Raw genomic sequence first — 23,287 nt, forward strand, 5'->3', positions numbered from 1 at the left:
CCACTGGCTATTTAACCAACATAAAAGAAATCAGTATATCAATATACACTCACATGGTTATCACAGCACTACTGACAACAGCAAAGGAAGCAACCCAAGTATCCACCAATGAGCAGAAAAGGAAAACGTGGCATATATACAAATGGAATGCTATTCAGCCAGAAAAAAACACCAAAGCACGTTGTTTGCAGCAACATGGATGAAGCTGGAGGTCATTATGTTAAGTGAAATAAGCCAGGTCAGCCATAGAAAGAAAAACATCACACATTCTCACAGACATGTGGGAGTTAAAAACAACAACGACAACAAAAAAAAGTTGACTTCATGGAAACAGAGAATACAATGACAGGTATCAGAGGCTGGGAAGGGATGGGGGTGAGGAAGAGAGGTTGGTTAATGGGTACAAACGTACAGTTAGAAACAGTACAGTTTACAGGACAGTAAATTCTATTGTTCTATAGCAGACTACCGTCACCATAGTTAGGCTGGAGCGCAACGGCGCGACTTATTTGCAGTATGTTAGCAAATACCTATTGTGTATTTCAAAGTAGCTAAAAGAGAAGGCTAGAAATGTTACCAGCACACAGAGATGGTAAATCTCGGCCAGGCACCGTAGCTCACGTCTGTAATCCCAGAACTTTGGGAGGCTGAGGCAGGCAGATCACCTGAGGTGATCTGGCCAACATGGTGAAACCCTGTCTCTACTAAAAATACAAAAATTAGCCCAGCATAGTGGTGCATGCCTCAATCCCAGCTTACTCCAAAGGCTGAGGCGGGAGAACTGCTTGAACTAGGAAGGCAGCGGTTACAGCAAGCCGAGATTGCACCACTGCACTCCAGCCTGGAAAACAGAGCAAGACTCTGTCTTAAAAAAAAAAAAAGATAAATACTCAAGGTGATGAATACTCTAGGTACCCTGACTTGATCATTACACATCCTATGCATGTAACAAGTATTCACATGAGGCCGGGCACGGTGACTCCCGCCTATAATCCCAGCTCTGTGGGAGGCCGAGAGGGGTGGATCACCTGAGGTCAGGAGGTCAAGACTAGTCTGGCCATCATGGTGAAACCCAATCTCTACTAAAAATACAAAATATTAGCTGGGTGTGGTGGCACATGCCTGTAATCACAGCTACTCGGGAGGCTGAAGCAGGAGAGGGCTTCAATCCGGGAGGTGGAGGTTGCAGTGAACTGATACCGTGTCATTATACTCCAGCATGGCAAACAAGAGCAAAACTCTGTCTCAAATAAAAAACAAACAAAAACAAGTATTCATCATATGTATCCCACAAAGATGTAAAATAGTATACAGTAATAAAAGGAAACGACTGCTAGGAATTTAGCAATGTACTTCTATGCAAAGGCTTAAAACGGATATATAACATCTCAACATAAGTGAGAACATACAGTTACACAACTTGTTTTTCTTACTAAATGCTACATTTTCCCTGTAATACAGTAAGCCCTGGGCCCTCTTATCCCTTGACTCCACTTCTGTGGATTCAACTAACCTCACATTTTTAAAATGTGATGGACCCACCACAAAAGTTTAACCCAACCTTGACCTCAGAGTCTTCCTAAATGCTCACTGAAGAAAATTTTCCAGGCCGAGAGGGGTGGATCACCTGAGGTAAGGAGGTCAAGACTAGTCTGGCCATCACGGTGAAACCCAATCTCTACTAAAAATACAAAATATTAGCTGGGTGTGGTGGCACATGCCTGTAATCACAGCTACTCGGGAGGCTGAAGCAGGAGAGGGCTTCAATTCAGGAGGTGGAGGTTGCAGTGAGCTGAGATCGCTCCGGGGCCTCTCTTCTGCTCAGAGATGTCAATACAGAACCTCAGTAACATGACTTTCAACCCTAGTACCAAATTCCCCCCTTGCCTTCTACCAGAAGATTCATTCCAACAACTGGATAGAAGAGAATCTTCCAGGACATCAGAGATGGCTTGCCTTAGGAGTAGGCGAAGTAAGAACACTGCTATCTATGCAGAAAGAAAACAGGGTAAAACTGAGATACCTGTTCCTCAACAGATTTCCTTGGCTTGAAAAAGAACTAGTAGACACTGGCCTAATGGGAGTTCAAAACCCATCAAGAAGAGAACCATTCAAAGGTGGCTGCAGTTTCTGTGTGGATCATAGCCTGAGACTGCTAGAACAGGGAATCATGACACCAAGCCAGTTCAACCACTAACTATTATTCTTGTACTTTTCTTGCTGGTAATTTTACGTACCAGGTTGAGAAAGCTACTCTACACTAGGACAGCCTATATACCAATCATCTTGATAAAGAGTTCTGTGATGTCTTTTCTGTTATCTTTCCCTTTCTACCTTGATACCAGTAATTTATGAGACCTATGCAGCTTGAATGTGTTTGAGTAACTTCAACATACTTTAGCTCTCCTCTCTGACGTTACCCAAAGAGCCAGTAGGTCCTAAGATTCCCATGTGTGTCAGAAGCCTGAAGTTAGTGAGATGAAGCCCAACAACAAGAATTGGAGTAAACCGACTTGTGGGGCAAGAATGTAAAGAAAACATTGGGTAGTTTGGCTACAGTATAATTAAATTGTCTTGTTTTCGAAAGTTTGAACTCCAATAAGGACTTTCAATGTGCTATTTTTGCAATTTTTAGTAACAAATGTGTGTATATGGAAACAATAAAACCGACATATTTGAGTAACATTTAAAAAAAATTTTTTTTTCCTTAAAAAAAAAAAAAAAAAAGGCTGCATGATGAATCAGGTACGCGGCTTTGGCCCAGTATGAAGTGGAGCTCAATTTCAACCCAGATGCTTCTGACTTGGAAGGCCATTCTTCCAAGCATCTTTTTTCTAGTATGTTAGATATACATTCTGACTCCAGGTCCAACTCCAGAGACTACACTGTTTTCACAATACCATGTCTTCTAAACTGAACAAAATACCTGCACAAAATAGTTGATTCTCTTCTTCCAATTTCTTTTCATTCAGGAAAAGGAAACACATTTAATGAAGCATCCTATAAATATAAACAAATACAGTGTTAAGATTTAAATGCTTTCTCAGTAAACATTATTTTAAATGATAAACCAAAAGAATGTATATCTAAGGGCCGGGCACAGTGGCTCAAGCCTGTAATCCAGCACTTTGGGAGGCCGAGGCGGGTGGATCACGAGGTCAAGAGATTGAGACCATCCTGGTCAACATGGTGAAACCCTGTCTCTACTAAAAATACAAAAAGTTAGCTGGGCATGGTGGAGCGTGCCTGTAATCCCAGCTACTCAGGAGGCTGAGGCAGGAGAATTGCCTGAACCCAGGAGGCGGAGGTTGCGTTGTGAGCCGAGATTGTGCCATTGCACTCCAGCCTGGGTAACAAGAGCGAAACTCGGCCTCAAAAAAAAAAAAAAAACAAGGACACCAATGACCAACAAACAAATGGCATTGCAATGGCTATTTCAGGAAACATCCATTTACACTGTTTCCTGGATTTCAGACATAAAAACATGACTGAAGACATATACTGGCCCTATTGCCTTGACAATTCATAACCATTGTAACAGTTACCATTTCGCTACTCAGAAGATTATAAAGAAACTGTATTTTTCATAAGACTCTATGACCTATTACCTATAACTCTGACATACACATATCGTACAACCTTAATATATAATGATAAAATCTGATAACCAACGTTCTGTAAATTACCAGCTATTACAACATTTTGCTGTTTGCCTGTTAACCAAGCTGAGGTGGGGAAGGGGAAGTTGGAAGAAGCCTCATTTCACCTGCCCTTTCCAAAATTTCACTTCAGGAGTGTTCAAAATCTCAGTATGCCCTGGGATCAATCTCCAAGTTCGTCTAATTTTCACTGCTTAACAAAAGCGGTGTAGAAAGCAATTACTGTACCCTCCACCAATCTTTTCAGATTGCACAGAATTCCTTCCAGAAAATTCCAATAGAAAAAAAGACAGGTATTCCCGTTTTAGTATGAACGTCGTCTTTCGCACAAGTCACTGGAGGGAAAGCCTTTAAAACATTTAAATGATCCTGGTATTGCTTTCTGATGAACGTGATAATCCGTATTTACCAAGATTAAAAACACTTCCACCAGGAACGGAAAATCTCTCCAAAAACACAAAATGTAATTCAAAAATTACAAATAAAAAGAGAAATGTAAAAACAATTGCATAAACAAACTTTGCAATGTGTATGGGTTGACATTACTGAAGCCATTACTCAAAAGAAACCTCTATAAAATCGAGAATGCACAATCAATGCAGTAAGATGTTGGAGAAAGCCAAACCGGAGGGGATGCGAAGTCCCGCATTGCAAATTTCAACACATTCATTCCTAGACCAATACATCCAAGGGCACTCACTAAGGAGAAAAAAAGTGCGTGGCTCTCTCTAGAGGACGCAAGTTTCGCCGCGCGCATCAGGAAGGGGGCAGCGCTGGCGGGAGGACCGGCCGGTGGGCGTTCCGGCAACCCACAGCTTGCAAGGACAACGGCCATCCCCCGGGCCTAGGAAGGGTGGCCCGAGGGCAGGCCCGCGTCCCCGGGTTGACCCATCCCGCCCCTCCCGCCGCCCCGGGATTACGCAACTCTCCCCCTCCCCGCCCGCTGGCCTCCCAGCTGTGCTTCAAACAAAGCGCGCGCTAAGGGGCCGGCAGCGGCCAGAAAGTGGGGACTGGAGAATGACGGCCATGTTGGCGCGGGGCGGCGGAGATGGAGTGAGGGAGGACTACCGGACGGCGAACAACGAGCGCGTGCCCGCCCCGAGGCCCAGGCCCGCCCCACCCGGGTCCCCCCCGCGGCCCGCCGGCACGGGGCGCAGTGTGGGCGCCGCTCGACGGACAATGCTGCACCGGGCCCCGCGTGGGCCACGCTCACCTGCGCCCCTGGCCCACCCGCAACCCGCACCCCCTCAGGGGCCTGCACGACCCACAGTCGCCCCGCACGAACCTTACCTACTAGCCGCTGATGCCGCCGTCCACAAGCCCGCGGTTTCCGCCGTCGCTCGTTCGCGCTCTCGCCGGCCCCAGCCGGAGCCAGAAGGCACCTCCCGGCCCCCGCTCCCTCGCCGCGTACGCCACAGGCTCCCCAGCACCCAGGGGAGCCGCCCACTGCACCAGACCAAGTGCAACAGACGCGCCGGCGCACTGCGCCAGACCAACTGCGCCAGACCAACTGCAACAGACGCCCAGGCGCCGGGCGCCGACGGCCCATTACGCAGGCGCGGTGGAGCGGGTAGGTGGGGCGGTGGAGCGGGGCGGGGCGCGGCGATGGAGGCGGTGGCTAAGACGGGGCCGGAGCTCCGGACTTCCGGGTGCGCGCCGAGAATGGGCATCGGCAGGCGTTCCGAGCCCTGCAGCCCGACGGGGCGCTACTTCTACAGGAAGGCAGGCAACCAGAGAAGGACTTCGTTTTCGCGCGGTAGTACTTACATGAAAGGACAGGGCCGGGCGCGGTGGCTCACGCCTGTAATCCCAGCACTTTGGGAGGCCGAGGCGAATGGATCAGGAGGTCAAGAGATCGAGACCATCCTGGTCAACAAGGTGAAACACCGTCTCTACTAAAAATACAAAAAATTAGCTGGGCGTGGTGGCGCATGCCTGTAATCCCAGCTACTCAGGAGGCTGAGACAGGAGAATTGCCTGAACTCAGAAGGCGGAGGGTGCGGTGAGCTGAGATAGCGCCATTGCACTCCAGCCTGGGTAACAAGAGCGAAACTCCGTTCCTCGCCCCCCAAAAGAAAGAAAGAAAGAAAGGACAAGCCCCCTTTGTCCTGGGACGTAAGCCGCAAGTCGTCCTGGGTAGTGCACCGCGAATACTGAGGAAGCTGGATGACAGGGCTGGGCTGCAAGCCTTGTGAACCCTGAACCTCGGGGAAGGCTGCAGCTCTCCTCCAACGCGCCGATTCAGGGCCGCGAGACGCGAGACCTTTAAAAGGATGAATTTGCTTCCTGTGACTCCCTGGAAGAGACGTCTTCACTACCGCACTGCGTAGAGGCCTGCGTCGTCGCCCGCTCACCCAGCTTGCTGCCTCCCAGCACAAAGCCCTGCCCAGGTAGCTCAGGTTAGCTGGAGCCCCGGAGCCTCACCTACAAACACCTGGCCTGGCCTAGGCTGTGTGGGGATGGGATGTGGCTCTGGAAGACCAGAAACCTGTTTCCAGACCCCCACCACAAATGGAACTCACCCAGCTCTACTCTCAAGGTTAAGAGCCAAAAATTCCCATGATCGCAGGCGAATCCTGTAATCCCAGCACTTTGGGAGGCCAAGGCAGGCGGATCACTTGAGATCAGGAGTTTGAGATCAGCCTGGCCAACATGGAAAACCCCTTCTCTACTAAAAATACAAAAAGCAGGGGCGTGTGGTGGCGCATGCCTGTAATTTCAGCTACCCAGAAGGCTGGGGCTCCATAATTGCTTGAACTTGGGAGATGCCCGTTGAAGTGAGCTGAGATCGCCCCACTCTACTCCAGCCTGGGCAACACAGTGAGACTGACTCAGAACAAAACAAAGCAAAGAACGAACATGGGCCTATGCCCCTGTGCCCTGGTCATGTTCTGCCCTTTGTGATCATACCACCTAGGGCACCCATCAACCCTGGAAAGTGTCCTTGTCTCTCAGGTGCACTTATACTGCTCTGATCTATGCAGAGTTCCTACGAGGATCAGAGGCATAATGAATATCATTGTGATTTACAAGGTAGTTGCAGTAATAACCACTTTAGTTCTACATTTGTTAATGTACCAATATCGCACTATAAGGCGTCTGGAATCTTCTCTGATCTGCTGTACATTTGTTCTTATTAACTTGATGGGCATTAAATTAACATGCTTTGGCATGTTCCATCTTTTTCCTGTCCTCAGGACCTGGTCACGCCCTGATCGAGCAGTGGAATCCTGTAGGCCTGGTTGGAATCATCACGGCATTCAATTTCCCTGTGGCAGTGTATGGCTGGAACAACGCCATCGCCTTGATCAGTGGAAATGTCTGCCTCTGGTAAGACCCGCTCACTTTCCTATCTAGTAGTGAGTGATAAAAATAGCCATTTCTAGCTACTACTACCTCAACCTCTTGAGTAACTGGGATTATAGGTGTGCATCACCTGCCTTCTTCGATAAAACTTAATTAAAAAAAATTTTTTTTGAGATGAAGGTTCACTCTTGTCACCCATTGCACTGGAGTGTAATGGCACAGTATTAGCTCACTGCAACCTCCACCTCCCGGGTTCAAGCAATTTTCCTGCCTCAGCCTCCTGGGTAGCTGGGATTACAGGTATGCACCACCATGCTCGGCTAATTTTTTGTGTTTTTGTATTTTTAGTAGAAACAGGGTTTCACCATGTTGGCCAGGCTGGTTTCAAACTCCTGATCTCAGGTGATCACACATCTCGGCCTCCCAAAGTGTTGGGATTATAGGCCTGAGCCACTGCGCCTGGCTAATAAAACTTTGAGAGTGAACTCCCAAGTAATTCCAGGCACTTGGTCAGTGTTCCTGTTGATGTCTTAAATTTTTCAATTCTACAAAATATTTGATAGTAAAAATGTCTGTATATTATAGATGGCAAACAGTTACTTGTTTTTTGCTTTTGTGTTCTGTGGAAGAAATGAGATAAGAAAAATCAGGACAGTTGTCTTTGGCTCATTTTGCGTGCATCTGTTCCACTAATTATTAATTCATTTTAAATGTGTGGTACTCAGTTGAATGTATCCAAAAACTAACTGTATAATAGGACATATTTGAGAGGACTAATAATTTTGCACCATGTTGTGAAGGGAAACCCTGTTTTCCAGCATAATGATGTTCATTATGTCTCTGATCCTCTAATCCAAAAAGGCTCATTGCATAGTTTTCCTCAGCTCTTTGAATTTTCCAAGGTAAGTTTAGTTAATGCAGCACGTTGGTAGATTTCTGCTTTACTCAGTTCCCATAATTAGCTGAGGTTAACCTAATGATTCCTGTGATCAGTGCAGGCAGCTGATTCAGAATTGCTTCGTGCTATTTTATGTTATGAAAGGTTTGTTCTGTAGGTCTCAAAGACACCAAGGTGAAGGACAGATTTCTGTTTCAGTTACTAGACTCACTTGTCGGTTGTCTAACTGGACAGAGCTTTTTCTCACAAACACTTTTGCTTCTGTTTGATAATAAAAGATATTGGCCGTGCGCGGTGGCTCAAGCCTGTAATCCCAGCACTTTGGGAGGCCGAGGCGGGTGGATCACGAGGTCAAGAGATCGAGACCATCCTGGTCAATATGGTGAAACCCCATCTCTACTAAAAGTACCAAAAATTAGCTGGGCATGGTGGTGCATGCCAGAAATCCCAGCTACTCGGGAGGCTGAGGCAGGAGAATTGCCTGAATCCAGGAGGCGGAGGTTGTGGTGAGCCAAGATCGCGCCATTGCACTCCAGCCTGGGTAACAAGAGCGAAACTTCGTCTCAAAATAAATAAATAAAAAAATAAAAGATATTTATGGTTTCCATCAAATAAATTTTTTTTTTAACCTTTTTAAGGAACGAAACTCCAACAACTTCCCTGATTAGTGTGGCTGTCATAAAGTAAGTATGTGTGGCTTTCTTTTTCTTGAATATGAAATAATATTGAAAGGGTGATTGATAGGCCCTGACTTTTTAATCTGAGGTCAAAGAATCACATTTATTTAAGCATGGAATTTGGATAACCTCTTTTTCCTTTGCTTGTAGTATCATTTTTATATAGAGTGCTTTCAGTGCCATGTCATTTAATTTAACTCTTTGGAAACATGCCGGATATTGACGTATTTATTGAACTCTACAGACATTGTTTTGTCACTTGGAAAATAAAACCATCTTCAGTGGGAAGGAAATATTTTTGCAATTTAGAAGCCATATTTTCTCAGTATTCAACATGGTAATGGTTTTGAGAAGAGATTTTTTTTTTTTGAGATGGAGTCTTGCTCTGTCACCCAGGCTGGAGTTCAGTGGCTCAATCTTGGCTCACTGCAGCCTCTGTCTCCTGGGTTCCAGTGATTCTCCTGCCTCAGCCCCCTGGGTACCTGGGATCACAGGCGCATACCATCATGCCTGGCTAATTTGTGTACCTTTAGTAGTAATGGGGTTTCACCATGTTGGCCAGGCTGGTCTCGAACTGCTGACCTCAGGTGATCCTCCTGCCTTGGCCTTCCCGAGTGCTGGGATTACAGGCGTGAGCCACCGTGCCTGGCTAAGAATAGATTTCTATCCAGCTAATACTTTTATTGCTTTTGCTTAATAGAGTGTTAATGAAGCTGATTATTATACTTATCTCCTGATTCATCTAACACTAAAATGTTTATCTTTTGGTTAAAAAATTATCAGTGTTTTACTTACTTATATTTGAGAACCTGGTAGCTCTGATTAAGTCATCAAAGCAATGAGACTGATTTATTATTCTGGAATTTGGAGGATGTATAGAGTTAGGATGCCTCCCCATGTAGGAATAGGATGTACCTTTGATGTTGCATTGTGTGCATGGTCTGCATTTTGATTTCAGAGTTATTAGTAGAGAGATTGGGGTGGAGTTTGTGGGTAAGAGGGCTCTTCATATTAGAAGATTATTATTATTTTTTAACAGAGTTTCACTCTGTAACCAGGCTGGAGTGCAGTGGTGTGATCTTGGCTCACTACAACCTCCGACTCCCTGATTCAGGTGATACTCCTGCCTCAGTCTCCTGAGTAGCTAGGATTACAGGCGTGAGCCACCACACCCAGCAAATTTTTGTATTTGTAGTAAATATGAGGTTTCACCATGTTGGCCAGGATGGTCTTAATCTCCTGATTTCGTGATCCATCTGCCTCAGCCTCCCAAATCCTCCCTTGGATTACAGGTGTGAGCCACCCCTCCTCCCCAGCCTAGAAGATTATCTAGAATAGTGCCTTAGGAATTGGAAAATGGGCTGGAAAAGAGCAAGGGTAGTATGTATTAATTTTTAAATTTTTAATTTTGAGACACAGTCTCTGTCACCCAGGCTGGAGTGCAGTTGGGCCATCTCAGCTTACCGCAGCTTCTTACTCCTGGGTTCAAGGATTCTTGTTCCTCAGCCTACTGAGTAGCTGGGGTTCCAGGCATGTGCCACCACTCCTGGCTAATTTTTTTTTTTTTTTTTTAAGGCAGAGTCTTGCTCTGTCACCCAGGCTGGAATGCAGTGGCACAATCTCAGCTCACTCCAACCTCTGCCTCCCAGTTCAGGCGATTCTCCTGCCTCAACCTCCTGAGTAGCTGGGATTACAGGTGCATGCTACCATAGCTGGCTAACTTTTATAGACATGGGTTTTCACCATGTTGTCCATCCTGGTCTTGAACTACTGGCCTCAAGTCATCTGCCTGCCTTGGCCTTCCACAGTGCTGGAAGTGCCCGTGAGTCACTGCCCGGGCCTAAAAATAAACATTTGTTTTTTGAAAAACAGTAGAATAATTAATGTGGAAGTAGTAAAATTGACTTAACAATTGTTAGGAAGTAGCTGGCTAAAATACTGTTCATTGTGTTAGTAGTTTTGTTTGAGCCTTTTTTTTTTTTGCTTTAAATGGTTTGAAACATTCATATAGGAGTTTAATATATGCTGGTTGATAGTTTTCACAGCATTGAAAATGTTATCTGCTTTTGCAATGGAAGATAAGTAAATGATGTCAAATTTTGCTGGAATTAACCAAGGGTGATGCAGTGCCACAAGGAGGTCTTCATAAATGTAACTGAATGTTCAGATTCCTAAGATGAGCACAGCCCACATATGGTTCCTCTGTGTATTCAGAAGGATGTAGGACAGGAACATAGCTTGTGAGCGGTATGGCATCAGGTATTCCTCTTCAATCAGTGTTCTCGTCACAGTCACACAGGTACAAGGAAGTGAGAGCCACATTGGACAGGTGTAGGATTACCCTGGCTTAAAGCCTAATGCTCCGCAGAAACCAAAATCTCTTGTAACAATTGTAGCTTTCTGGGGCCACAGGGCCATGGAGTTACAAGTGTCACTGCACTCAGGAAAAGCCAAAAAGCATGGTATTCCCATTAATAGCTCACTGGTAGTTATCCCAGTTCAGATGCAAGTGACCAGGCAAGGGTCATTTTGACCATAGGCTGGTTGTCTAAGAAACATTGATGGCACGCTGACACTTATCAGGTAATTTGGATAACAGAGTTAGAGTTTAACCTAGAGTTAGATTCTCATGCCTTAGGGACAGAGGCTTGTTAACCTTTACCTATAGGCACAAAACAAAAGCCTTGCCCTTAAAGAGTGTACAGCCTACTTGTGCAGACAATATATATACCCAAAGTCTCTGGAAAGAATTGTGCAGCCTGAAACCTGGTCGTGAACATGAGAGCCGCAGTCCAGGAGGCAATCAAGGATCATTGATTGGATACTGCATTGGAGGGAAGAAAGAAAACAGCTGTAAAGGGTATTTTGGGGGAACTTACTTAGGTGTGATAATGGTATCTTTTCTATGAGAGGGAGTATGGAATTTGGGTCTTTTTGAAATTTAAACAAATTGGAAAGTAGCCAGTAAGTCGAGATGATTGCTGAAAAGAACCTTTGCTCTATTGGTCCTCTGGAAACTCAAAATGAATGGAATTCTATTTCAGAGAAACCAGAATTATTTTAGTCTTTTTTTTTTTTTGACAACTCAAAATCAGATTTAAGTAGCATGTAACTGTATTTATTTACTTATTTATTTATTCAGACGGAATTTTGCTCTTGTTATCCATGCTGGAGTGCAATGACGCGATCTCAGCTCACCGCAACCTCCGCCTCCTGGGTTCAGACAATTCTCCTGCCTTAGCCTCCTGAGTAGCTGGGATTACAGGCACGCCCACCATGCCCAGCTAATTTTTTATATTTTTAGTAGAGACGGGGTTTTACTACGTTGACCAGGATGGTCTCGATCTCTTGACCGCGTGATCCACCCGCCTCGGCCTCCCAAAGTGCTGGGATTACAGGCTTGAGCCACCGCGCCCAGCCTGTATTTCTTATTTTAACAGGGGAACAAACTCTGCTTGTCCACAATTCTTTAGCCTGTAAGGTACTGATATTTTCTGACTGATGTGGTTTGGTGGGAACTAGCCCCAAGCTTCTTCAAGGTTCTACGTGGTGGCCGCAGCTCCCTCTTTTGTGTCTGTGGATTTATTTAGGTTTTGAGGATCCTTTCCCCTTTCCCAGTTTGTAGTTTACAACTTCTCTAACTCTGCTTTGCAGAGATGTGTTTAAATATATTTGCTGGTGGGGACTACCTCTAATTTCCTTTATCATTTTCATTTCCTTTCTTTTTTTGTTCTCTTTTTTTTTGCAATTTTTTTCATTTCCTTTCTATTTTCCTTTTTAATCATTGTTTTAATAGATTTGTGAAAGACAAAAAAAAAAGGCCCAGTGATGATGAATCTGCTGTCTTGAACCAGATGTATTCTCATAGTTTGGCAGAAAATACTTGAAAACAATGATAAGTTGAGCTACATGAAAAATGCTTTATGTCTTCTATTTATGTTTTATGTTTTTTTCTTCTTCTCAAGATTTTTTTTTTTTTTTTTTTTTTTTTTTTGAGATGGAATCTGGCTCTTTCTCCCAGACCAGAGTGCAGTGGCATGATCTTGCTTCACTGCAACCTCCAACTCCCTGCCACCTTCCCCTCCTGGGTTTAAGCAATTCTCCTATCTCAGCCTCCTGAGTAGGTGAAATTACAGGCTCCCACCATCATGCCCAGCTAATTTTTATATTTTTAATAGAGATGGGGTTTCACCATGTTGGCCAGGCTGGTCTCGAACTCTGGAGCTCAACTAATCCACTTGCCTCGGCCTCCCAAAGGACTAGGATTACCAGGTATGAGCCACCAAACCTGGCCTCAAGATTCTTTTAGGACAAAATAATAATAATAATTCTAATAGTTTTTTAAAAGCATCATTTTCAATATGTGAGGAGAAATCCACCTCTGAATGTTTGAGGGCAGAGTCTGGTATAAGAGGATTCTTAATGTTAGAAGGCCATTTAGGAACAGTGACTTAGCAATTGAAAAGGGGGCTGAAAAAGCAAGAGAGTAGTATGTTTGAGGGATGTGAGAGAACGTTGAAAAAAGGAGAGTCAAGTGGTTGGAATTTATTCTTGTTTTTTAAAAAATGACTTAAATCAAATGATTGCTTCAATAATTGTTTTTTTCCTTTCTAGGATAATAGCCAAGGTTTTGGAGGACAACAGGCTGCCTGGGGCAATTTGTTCCTTGACTTGTGGTGGAGCAGATATTGGGTAGGTTACTAGGCTGAGAGCATCCTTCTGTTGAAGGACCTCAGGTTGACCAACTAGAATCATCTTTACTAGAATAAGAAACTCACTTTAACCAAGGATATGAGAATGGTTTTCTGAAGTCATCATTATTAAAACTTTGTTGGGTTCTTATTTTCTTAATATCTAAGCTCTATTGGAGGATGAATATGAATTGTCTTTCTAATTGCCTAGACGTACTATCTATAAGGTGTTTATATCCTGAAATAACAAACTGCTATAATGGTGGGCAGCCTGTGACTTCCTGACACTTGGTTTATCAAGGTGTTTACTTACAGAGAAAGCTATGGAATTGTACTCTGGGGTCTCACTGCCCGCCAAGAACCTAGCCTACTGTCTGAGTTTCTCAGCTGACAGAAAAAGGGAACCCTAGGAACACAGCTTCTTTTTAATAAAATTGTGTTTTTCCTTTTTAGTTGCCATATAATTCACAATGCACATACCATAACATTTCTTTTTTCAAGTGTACAATGTAGTGGTTTTTACAATATTCAGAGTATTGCGCTGCTGTCACCATTATCTTATTCCAGAACATTTTGATCAGCCTAGAAAGAAATCCGATATCCATTGGCCATCTCTTCCCATTCCCCCTCCCCTCATGCCCTGACAGCTACTAAAGACTTTTCTGTCTGTACGGATTTGCCTATTTGAGACACTTTGTATAAATGTAGTCATACAATATGCGGCCTTTTATGTCTTGCTGCTTTTACTTGGCATGATATTAAGATGACATGGACTATAATTGCTCTGAACAGGGATGAAAGCTGAGGTTGTTCTTACCAGCTTAGACTTTCGTTAGGTGAGTTTTTTAGGAGTCAAGTCTTACAACCCACACTGGTGTGGCTAAAGTGTTAGTCTCTTCTTCCAACACTTTTAACGTACTATTGTACTTCCTGGCAGTCTCAAAAAGGAGCAATACATTACTCTATTTTTCATATTGATGAGAACATTTTAGAAAATACAACTCTTACGTGTGCAATGCAGAGTGAAATATTATCTAAGTGTCATGTAAAACATGAGTCTTTTGGCCTTTGACTGTATTTTTGCATTCTGGGTGTCTAGTCCTTCATGTTGACCTTGCAATTGCTCAGATAATTATGGTAGTATGTACAGGAGCATGTTAAGTAGCAGCCACTTTGAGTATTAGTGCTCATGCTTGCTGGGTTGAACCTGGGAAGACTGACCTAGGTAATTGAGCCAAGCTGTTCAGCCCTACATTGGACTGATACTGTGGCTGCCCTACTTGGCTCACATTGGACCCTTTGAAGCACTGAACTTGGAACAAAGAAGATCAAATCAATAGCGTCTGATCTGCATTCCTTAGAAGCAACTGGACATCCTAGTATAGCCTTTATAAGTCAGCTTCCATGAGGAATACTTTAAGATAGAAGTCCCCAACCTTTTTGGCACCAGGTACTGGGACTGGTTTTGTGGAAGACAATTTTTCCATGGCCCACGGCAAGGGGATGGTTTTAGGATGAAATCATCCCACCTTAGATCATCAGGCATTAGATTCTCGTCAGGAGCCCGCAATCCAGATCCCTTGCATGCGCAGTTGACAATAGGGTTCAGCCTCCTATGAAAATGTAATGCTGCTGCTGATCTGACAGGAGGTGGAGCTCAGGCAGTAATGTCTACTGGCCCACCGACTTGCTCACCTTCTGCTGTGCAACCTGGTTCCTAATAGGCCACAGACTAGTACTGGTGGGTGTCCTGGGGCTTGGGGATCCCCTGCTTTAGGATATTTCCCTACAGGCTTTTAAGTCTTAATTTTAAATTTAATTTTAGCATCTTTTTTTTTGAGACATAGTTTCACTCTTGTTGTCCAGGCTGGATTGGAATGGCACAATCTTGGGTTGCTGTGACCTCTGCCTCCCGGGTTCAAGCGATTCTCCTGCTTCAGCCTCCCAAGTAGCTGGGACTACAGGCACCTATATCCATACCTGGCTAATTTTTTATATTTAGTAGAGATGGGCTTTCACCATTTTGGTGAGTCTGGTCTCAAACTCCTGACCTCCGTTGATCCACCTGCCTTGGCCTCCCCAAGTGCTGGGATTACAGGTATGAGCCACTGCACCTGGCCAAGTTTTAATTTTTAATTATTTAATTATTTTATTTTTTTGAGACAAGGTCTCTTGTCACCTAGGCTGGGGTACAGTGGCACGATCTAGGCTCACTGAAATCTCTGCCTCCCAGGTTCAAGTGATCCTCCCATCTCAGCCTCCAAGCAGCCTCCCAAGTAGCTGGGACTACAGGCGCATGCCTCCATACCTGGCTAATTTTAGTATTTTTTAGTAGAGACGAGGTTTCACCATGTTGCCCAGGCTTGTCCTGCCCAAGTTTTAGTTCTTAAAAGGATTATACAGCAGTTAAAAGTCTGTAAAACTGGAATGCTCAGCAAGGAAATGCTAAGATCATAGCAGGAAAGACTTTCTCCTCTAATAGCTTCCTCTAGGTGATTTCTATTCAAACGCTCACAGCAGGTTAGCCTGTTCTGCCTTATTTATGAAAAACTTTTTGTCCCTTTTGTTTTATCTTTCATTTTTGAGCTGGAGTTTCACTCTTGTTTTCTAGGCTGGAGTGCAATGGTGTGATCTCGGCTCACCAGAATCTCCGCCTCCTGGGTTCAAGCAATTCTCCTGCCTCAACCTCCCGAGTAGCTGGGACTACAGGCTGCGCCACCATGCCCCGCTAATTTTTGTATTTTTTAAGTAGAGATGGGGTTTCACCATGTTGACCAGGATGGTCTCGATCTCTTGACCTTGTGAGCCACCAGCCACGGCCTCCCAAAATGCTGGGATTATATGCATGAGCCACCGCACCCAGCTGTCCCTTTTCATTGAAGACCTTCCATTGCTCCCCTGGGATAGACTTTCCTTTAGCTTTGAGGGACTGCTTTTCCAAGGGAACTTCAGTGCTGGGTACCATTTGTTGCCATTCCTGGGTTCTCTGCTTGGGTGACTGACCATGTCTGTTCCCCTGCAGCACAGCAATGGCCAAAGATGAACGAGTGAACCTGCTGTCCTTCACTGGGAGCACTCCGGTGGGAAAACAGGTGGCCCTGATGGTGCAGGAGAGGTTTGGTAAGTGTTGGTTTTCTGATGAGGATTTTAATTCTCTCAAATATGGAGGCGAAATCTAAAAGTTGAGTTTTTGTTTTCCCCTCAACCTTGTCCATGGAGACAGTGGTCATGTTTATTTAAATGTCTAAGTAAAAGAAAAGGGTACAGTTATTAGCATTTGAATGTTAGGGAGGTCCTAAATTTACATATTAAAATTTATTAAAGGAAATCATTTTCTCTGTAAATGGGTATAGTAAAATATTTATCAAATTCTACTGGTCCTGTTTGGCAAATTAAAGAAGAAAAATGTCATCATTTAAACAGGAGCACTGAATATAGAACTTACAGTGAGTATGGAATAAAAGGCTTAAATCCGCTCTTCTCTCATGCATATTTCATGGATACATGGTTGAAAAAGGCTGTATAGACATAGCTTCGTATACTGTACTGTGCTTTATGGATGACTTCCAAGGTTTTCAAGGATAATATTGGTTATAAATTTTTGGCTGTTGGCTGAATTTTAGACTTTAACCCCAGCATAAGATGAGACTTCAACCATTTAACTATGTAGGCATTGGCAACATAGATTTTTGTACATCAATCTTGTGCTCTACAACCTTGCTGACCTAATAAAACAGGTCAGCAAGGTTGTAGAGCACAAGATTGATGTAGAAAAATCAATTGTTTTTCTATGCTTTAGCAATGAACAATCCAAAAATGAAATTCTGAAAGCAATTCAATTTATAGTAACATCAAAAGGAATAAACACTTGGGGATACATTGAACAAAGGAAGTGTAAGTCTGTCGCACAGAGCACTGCAAATCATCATCAAAATAAATTAAAGCTGACCTAAATAAATGAATAGATATTCCCTTTTCGTTTTTTAGAAGATTGAATATTGTTAAGATAACCAGTGTAGCCCATGTGATCTACAGATTCAATGCAGGTCCTGTAAAAATTCCAGGTTTTTGTTTTGTAACAATTGACAAGTTAATCCTAAAATTCATATGATAATGCGAAGGACCCTAAAAAGCCAAAACAATCTTGAAAAAGAAAAAAATGGAAGGACTCTCACTTCTCAGTAAAAAGTTTTTGTGTTTACTGCAAAACTGTGGTAATCAAGCCTGTGTGGCACCAGCATAAGGATAGACATAAAGATCAATGGAGTAGAATTGAAGGTCCAGAAATAAATCCTTGCATTTATGGTCAGTTGTGTCAAGGGTGACAAGATATTTCAATGGGGAAAGAGTAGACTTTTCAAAATGAAATATCATGCAGCCTTTTAAAATCTTTATTTTATTAATGTTTATTTATTTATTTTTCTGAGACATGGTCTGACTCTGCTGTCCAGCTGGGGTGTAGTGGGCATGATTATGGCTCACTACAACCTCAACCTCCTGGGCTCAAGCAGTTCCCACACCTCAGTCTTCCATTTAGATGGTCCATCATGCCCAGCTCATTTTTGTACTTTTTTTGTTAGAGACAGGGTCTTGCCATGTTGCCCATGCTGGGCTCAATCTCCTGGGCTCAGATCTTCCCGCCTTGGCCTCCCAAAGTGCTAGGATTTCAGGCATGAGCCACCAAGCCCGGCTTATTATGCAGCCTTAAAAAAAAATTCTATTACATGCTACAAGATGGTTGTACTTTGTACACATTATGGTAGGTGAAATAAGGTAGTCCCTAAAGGGTGAGTACTTATGACTCCACTCATATGAAACTTGTCAAAATCAATGAAATAGAGAGCAGGGTGGCAACCAAGGGCTGGGTGTAGGGGAAGGAGGGATTAGTGTTTATAGAGTATGGAGTTTCAGTTTTGCAAGATGCAAAAGTTCTAAAGATAGGCTGTACAATAATGTGAATGTACTTGACACTGAACTGTGTACCATCTTAACTATTTTTTTTTTTGAGACGGAGTTTCGCTCTTGTTACCCAGGCTGGAGTGCAATGGCGGGATCTCGGCTCACCACAACATCCACCTCCTGGGTTCAGGCAATTTTCCTGCCTCAGCCTCCTGAGTAGCTGGGATTACAGGCACACACCACCATGCCCAGCTAATTTTTTGTATTTTTTTTAGTAGAGACGTGGTTTCACTATGTTGACCAGGATCGTTTCAATCTCTTGACCTCATGATCAACCTGCTTCAGCCTCCCCAAGTGCCAGGATTATAGGCATGAGCCACTGTGCCTGGCCCCCATCTTAACTATTTTTAAGTAAATTTTATGTTGTGTGGATTTCCCGCCACAATTAAAAAGAGAGAAAGAAAGAAACCTATGGCCCATAAGGCCACCACAAAAATCCCTCCTTACAATTTGATAATGTCTTCTATCAAATTTGTAGTCTTTTCTCTGGGCATTTATATTTAGTTGAGATTATATTATTTCCATTTTATTTTATTTTCTGGTGTCTTAATACCTTTCCCCTAAGTTATTAAGAGTCATGAAAAGAAAAATTACTCTGTAGTATTCCATCATGATGATCAAATTTTATTTAGCTGTTTCTTCAGTGTTGAATATATTTGTTGATTATCTACTTAGGTCAGGACTCTTGATAGACATTACCAACTTATATTCTAGAAAAGTTATATAGCAGGCCATGAATACCATTCTTTTTTTTTTTTTTTTTGAGACAGTCTTGCTCTGTCACGCAGGCTGGAGTTGAGTGGCGCAATCTCTGCTCACTGCAACCTCTGCCTCCTGGGTTCAAGTGATTCTCCTGCCTCAACTTCCCAAGTAGCTGGGACTACAGGTGTGCACCACCACACCCAACTCATTTTTGTGTTTTTAGTAGAGATGAGGTCTCACCACATTGGCCCGGCTTGTCTCGAACTTCTTACCTCTGCTGATTTGCCCGCCTCAGCCTCCCAAAGTGCTGGGATTACAGGCATGAGCTACTGTGCCTGGCCTTAGACATATGTTTATTACTGATCTTTTGATTATACATTTCCTTAAGTGTACTTTAAAATCAGCTTCCATGTGAATAACTTTTATTCATTTGTGATATCAGGAGCATATGTGACAACAGGAGAGTATGTTCTCATTGCTCGGAAACAGGTAAGTATCAAGTGAATATATGTGTATATGTATGCATGTGTGTGTGTGTATATATATATATTTTTTTATTTTTTTGAGACTGAGTCTTGCTCTGTTGCTCAGGCTGGAGGGCACTGGCACAATCTTGGTTCACTGCAACCTCTGACTCCTGGGTTCAAGCAATTCTTCTGCTTCAGCCTCCTGAGTAGCTGGGACGACAGGTGTGTACCACCACACCTGCGTAATTTTTGTATTTTTAGTAGAGAAGGGGTTACACCTTTTTGGCCAGGCTGGTCTCAAACTCCTGACCTTGTGATCCACCCACCTCGGCCTCCCAAAGTGCTAGTATTACAGGCATGAACCACTGTGCCTGGCCTCAAGTGAATATTCATTATGAAGACATGTGGCTGTTATTACCAAAACCCAGCAAATGCTACACCAACTCTAGTCTCTGCTGCAATCATTGAATTAACGACATCTTGCTGGCTACAGCATAGCACTATGCTAGGTGTAAAGAAGAAAAGGAAGGAAACAGAAGCTTTTATGCCTGATGTCCGCTTCTCCTGCCTGGCTGCAAGTGATGTTTGGCAGAAGAGGAGAGATCTATACTTTCTACATCTCTCCATCAGGTGCTCTCTAACTGCACTCCTAACCACCAACTCTCCCAAGAAAAGCAGCTATAAGTTAAGACTGGCAGATATATTTTAAAAATTATAATTCTACTGCTACTATTTAGCTAAGAACTAACTACTGCCTTGAGGAAGGAAAAAGGGAGAAAGCAGAGAAGACAAAATCTGCTAGGGACTAATGATATTGAGAATCTCTTCATTTCTAATTGGCCATTTAAGATATCTATTCAAATCCAGAGCCCGTTTTTAATTGGGTTGTCTTTTATATTCTTAAATTTTAAGAGTTCTTTGCGTATTCCATATACAAGTTCCTTATCCAATGACTTCCAAACATTTTCTGCCATTCTGTAGGTTGTTTTCACTTTTTCCTGATGTCCTTTGAAGCACAAAAGGCTCTAATTTTGATAAAATCTAATTTGCCTTTTAATTGTTGTTGCTTGTGCTTTAGTTGTTGTTTCTAAGAAACCATCGCCTAACCTAAGGTCATGAAAGCTTATTCCTATGTTTTCTTCTAAGGGTTTTATAGTTTTCGCTCTTACATTTAGGTCTTTGATACATTTTGCAAGTCTTTGCATAGCAGATGTAGTAGTGGGGTCTGACTTCAGACGTGTGTGTCCCTCAAGAGTCCTGACCTAACTAGATAATCAACAAATACATTCAACACTGGAGAAATAGCTAAATAAAATTTGGTATATCATTATGATGGAATACTATGGAGTGATTTTTCTTTTCAGAACTTAGGAGAAAGGTGTAAGACATCAGAAAATAAAGGCAAATGAAATAACATAATCTCAACTAAATATAAATGCACAGAGAAAAGATTAGAAGACACTATCAAATTTAAAGAGGGAGTTTTGTCGTGGCCTTATGGGCCATAGGTTGCCTGTCTGCTCCCTCCCTTCCTTCCTTCCTTCCTCCCTCCCTCTCTCACTTCCTCCTTTTTTCCTCCTCTTCCTCCTCCTTTTTCTTCTTCCTCCCTCTCTCTTTCCCTCCTTCCTTCTGTCCACCCTTCCTTCCTTCTTTTCTTCTTTCTTTTCTTCCTTCCCTTCCTTCCTTCATCCCTCCCTCTCTCCCTTCTTTCTTTCTTTCATATTTTCTTCCTTTTTTCCTCTTTTTCTTATTGTGAGAAATCCACACAACATAAAATTTACTTAAAAATAGTTAAGATGGTACATAGTTCAGTAGTGTCAAGTACATTCACATTATTGTAGAGCCTATCTTTAGAACTTTTTCATCTTGCAAAACTGAAACTCTGTACCCTATAAACACTAATCCCTTCTTCTCCTATAGCCAGCACTTGGTAGCTACCCTTCTCTCCGTTTCATTGATTTTGACATCTTCCATGTGAGTGGAATCATAAGTATTCATCCTTTAGGAACTACCTTATTTCACTTACCATAATGTGAACAAAGTACAACCATCTTGTAGCATGTAATAGGATTTCATTTTTAAGGCTACATAATAAGCTGGGCATGGTGGCTCATGCCTGTAATCCTAGCACTTTGGGAGGCCAGGGCAGGAGGGATCTGAGCCCAGGAGTGTGAGCCCAGCAGTTTGAGCCCAGCATGGGCAACATGGCAAGACCCTGTCTCTGCCAAAAAAAGTACAAGAATGAGTTGGGCATGGTGGTCCAGCTACTTGGGAGGCTGAGGTGGGGGAACTGCTTGAGCCTAGGAGGTTGAGGTTGCAGTAAGCCATGATCATGCCACCAAACCGCAGCCTGGGCAGCAGAGTCAGACCCTGTCTCAGAAAAAAAATAAAAAATTAATAAAATGAAATAAGGCTGCATGATATTTTCTCTATTATATTTATATACCACATTTACTTGACTAATTCATCAGCTGATGCACACTTGGGTTGCTGTCACCTTACAGCTATTGTGAATAATGCTACTATGAATATTGGTGTACAAATAAATATGGAGTCCCTGCTTATATGCAGAAATGAAATTGCTTGATCATGTAGTAATTAATTCACTCGTTTATTTGAGACAGTCTCGTTCTGTTGGCCCAGGCTGGAGTGCAGTGGTACGATCACGGCTCACTGTTGTCTCAAATTCCTGGGCTTCAGCCTCCCGAGTAGCTGGGACTACAGGCAGGCACTACCATGCCCAGCTAATTTGTTTTAATTTTTGTAGAGACAGGGTCTTACCATGTTTGCTAGGTTCTGTTTAATTTTGGGGGGATCATTGCCATGCCGTTTTCTATAGTGACTGCCCCATTTTACTTTTTTTTCTTGAATAGTTTCAGACAAGATTGGATGCATTCAGGGTGGTTTGGTTTGCCTGTAGACTTTCTTGTACAGTTTCAAACCTAAAATTATAAGACCAACCTAAGGAATTCCCGTGTACCCTAATTGCGTACATTTTGTTCCATTTGACTGATCATTTTCTCTCTCTCCAGCAACATCTATGCATACACTTCAGCAATATCTATTCACACACACACACACACACACACACAGACACACACACACATTCTGTGAGTGCATATTATTGTTGAACTGTTTAGAGTAAGTTGAAGATGTTGCTTCCCTTTATTACTAAATATTTTGGTGTATTTCCTAAGATTGTGCACTTTCTCTTGCATAACCACAGTAGTTACCAAAATCAGGACATTTGATATTGATACAATAGAAATGCTACTTTAAAGTGAGAAAATAAGTTGAAAAATAATTGGGATAGGGTGTAATTGAGATAGCTTTATGATTGGGATAGGCTCTATAAAATATTAATTGGACAGGCTGTATAATTTAACAGTTGGGATTAGGCTATACAGCAGTGTGTAGTAAATACAGAACGAGCCATTCATTTGTATGTGTAATTTTTTTAAAGGGAGAAGTTTGTTGGAAGTTGGAGGAAATAATGCTATTATTGGTAAGGCTGCCCTTTCGTTTTTGTTTGTTTTCTGTTCATAGTTTCTACAATCGCCATCCTGAATATGTGGAACTTGTCTCATTTAGGATCTCATTTCTTCCATGTTGTTTATGCCTGAGACCTAGGTCCTGTGTTTAGGAATTTTACTGGGGAGATAGGATACAAGCTTTGTTTGAAGGCAGAGGTAACTAGGAAGGAAAGGTATTATGTTTAGAACATGTTACCTGGGATCTAGAACCTGTGAATAAGGCTTCCATTGCCATTGGAGTGTGGCATTATTTCTTGTTTTTTCTTCTATTGGCTGAAAACTGGCTATATTTCTGTAGAATAACTTAAGTAATTCTTTTTTTTAAATTGCATTTTAGGTTTTGGGGTACATGTGAAGAACATGCAAGATAGTTGCATAGGTACACATGTGGCAGT

General features: G+C 42.9%; 1 protein-coding gene and 1 pseudogene across 10 annotated transcripts in view; one reads left to right on the plus strand and one right to left on the minus strand.

Moving 5' to 3' along the window:
* The window catches only part of LOC100407491 (interferon regulatory factor 2-binding protein 2-like), a 66,745-nt pseudogene extending 61,586 nt beyond the window's left edge, over positions 1-5,159 (minus strand). The window contains exons 1-2 of the transcript XR_013532095.1: positions 4,950-5,159; positions 2,927-3,000 (exon numbers count right to left, since the gene is read on the minus strand). The product of XR_013532095.1 is annotated as an interferon regulatory factor 2-binding protein 2-like (transcript). The remainder of the gene's footprint in view (positions 1-2,926; positions 3,001-4,949) is intronic.
* Positions 5,160-6,328: 1,169 nt separating this feature from the next.
* LOC100401828 (alpha-aminoadipic semialdehyde dehydrogenase) overlaps positions 6,329-23,287 on the plus strand; it is a 37,575-nt gene continuing 20,616 nt past the window's right edge. For 2 of the 9 annotated variants that reach the window (XM_078364969.1, XM_078364970.1), the window contains exons 1-7: positions 6,329-6,692; positions 6,857-6,989; positions 8,502-8,546; positions 13,155-13,232; positions 16,254-16,351; positions 19,335-19,381; positions 22,823-22,864. In XM_078364969.1, the coding sequence (XP_078221095.1) occupies positions 6,638-6,692; positions 6,857-6,989; positions 8,502-8,546; positions 13,155-13,232; positions 16,254-16,351; positions 19,335-19,381; positions 22,823-22,864 (498 nt within the window). In that variant the 5' untranslated portion in view covers positions 6,329-6,637. Of the gene's footprint in view, positions 6,693-6,856; positions 6,990-8,501; positions 8,547-13,154; positions 13,233-16,253; positions 16,352-19,334; positions 19,382-19,483; positions 19,839-21,279; positions 21,515-22,822; positions 22,865-23,287 lie in introns of those variants that run through there. The other 7 variants (XM_078364964.1, XM_078364963.1, XM_078364968.1 and 4 more) reach the window with 5 other exon arrangements.

The sequence above is a fragment of the Callithrix jacchus genome, chromosome 2 (genome assembly GCF_049354715.1).
Source record: "Callithrix jacchus isolate 240 chromosome 2, calJac240_pri, whole genome shotgun sequence".
Classification (NCBI taxonomy): domain Eukaryota; kingdom Metazoa; phylum Chordata; class Mammalia; order Primates; family Cebidae; genus Callithrix; species Callithrix jacchus.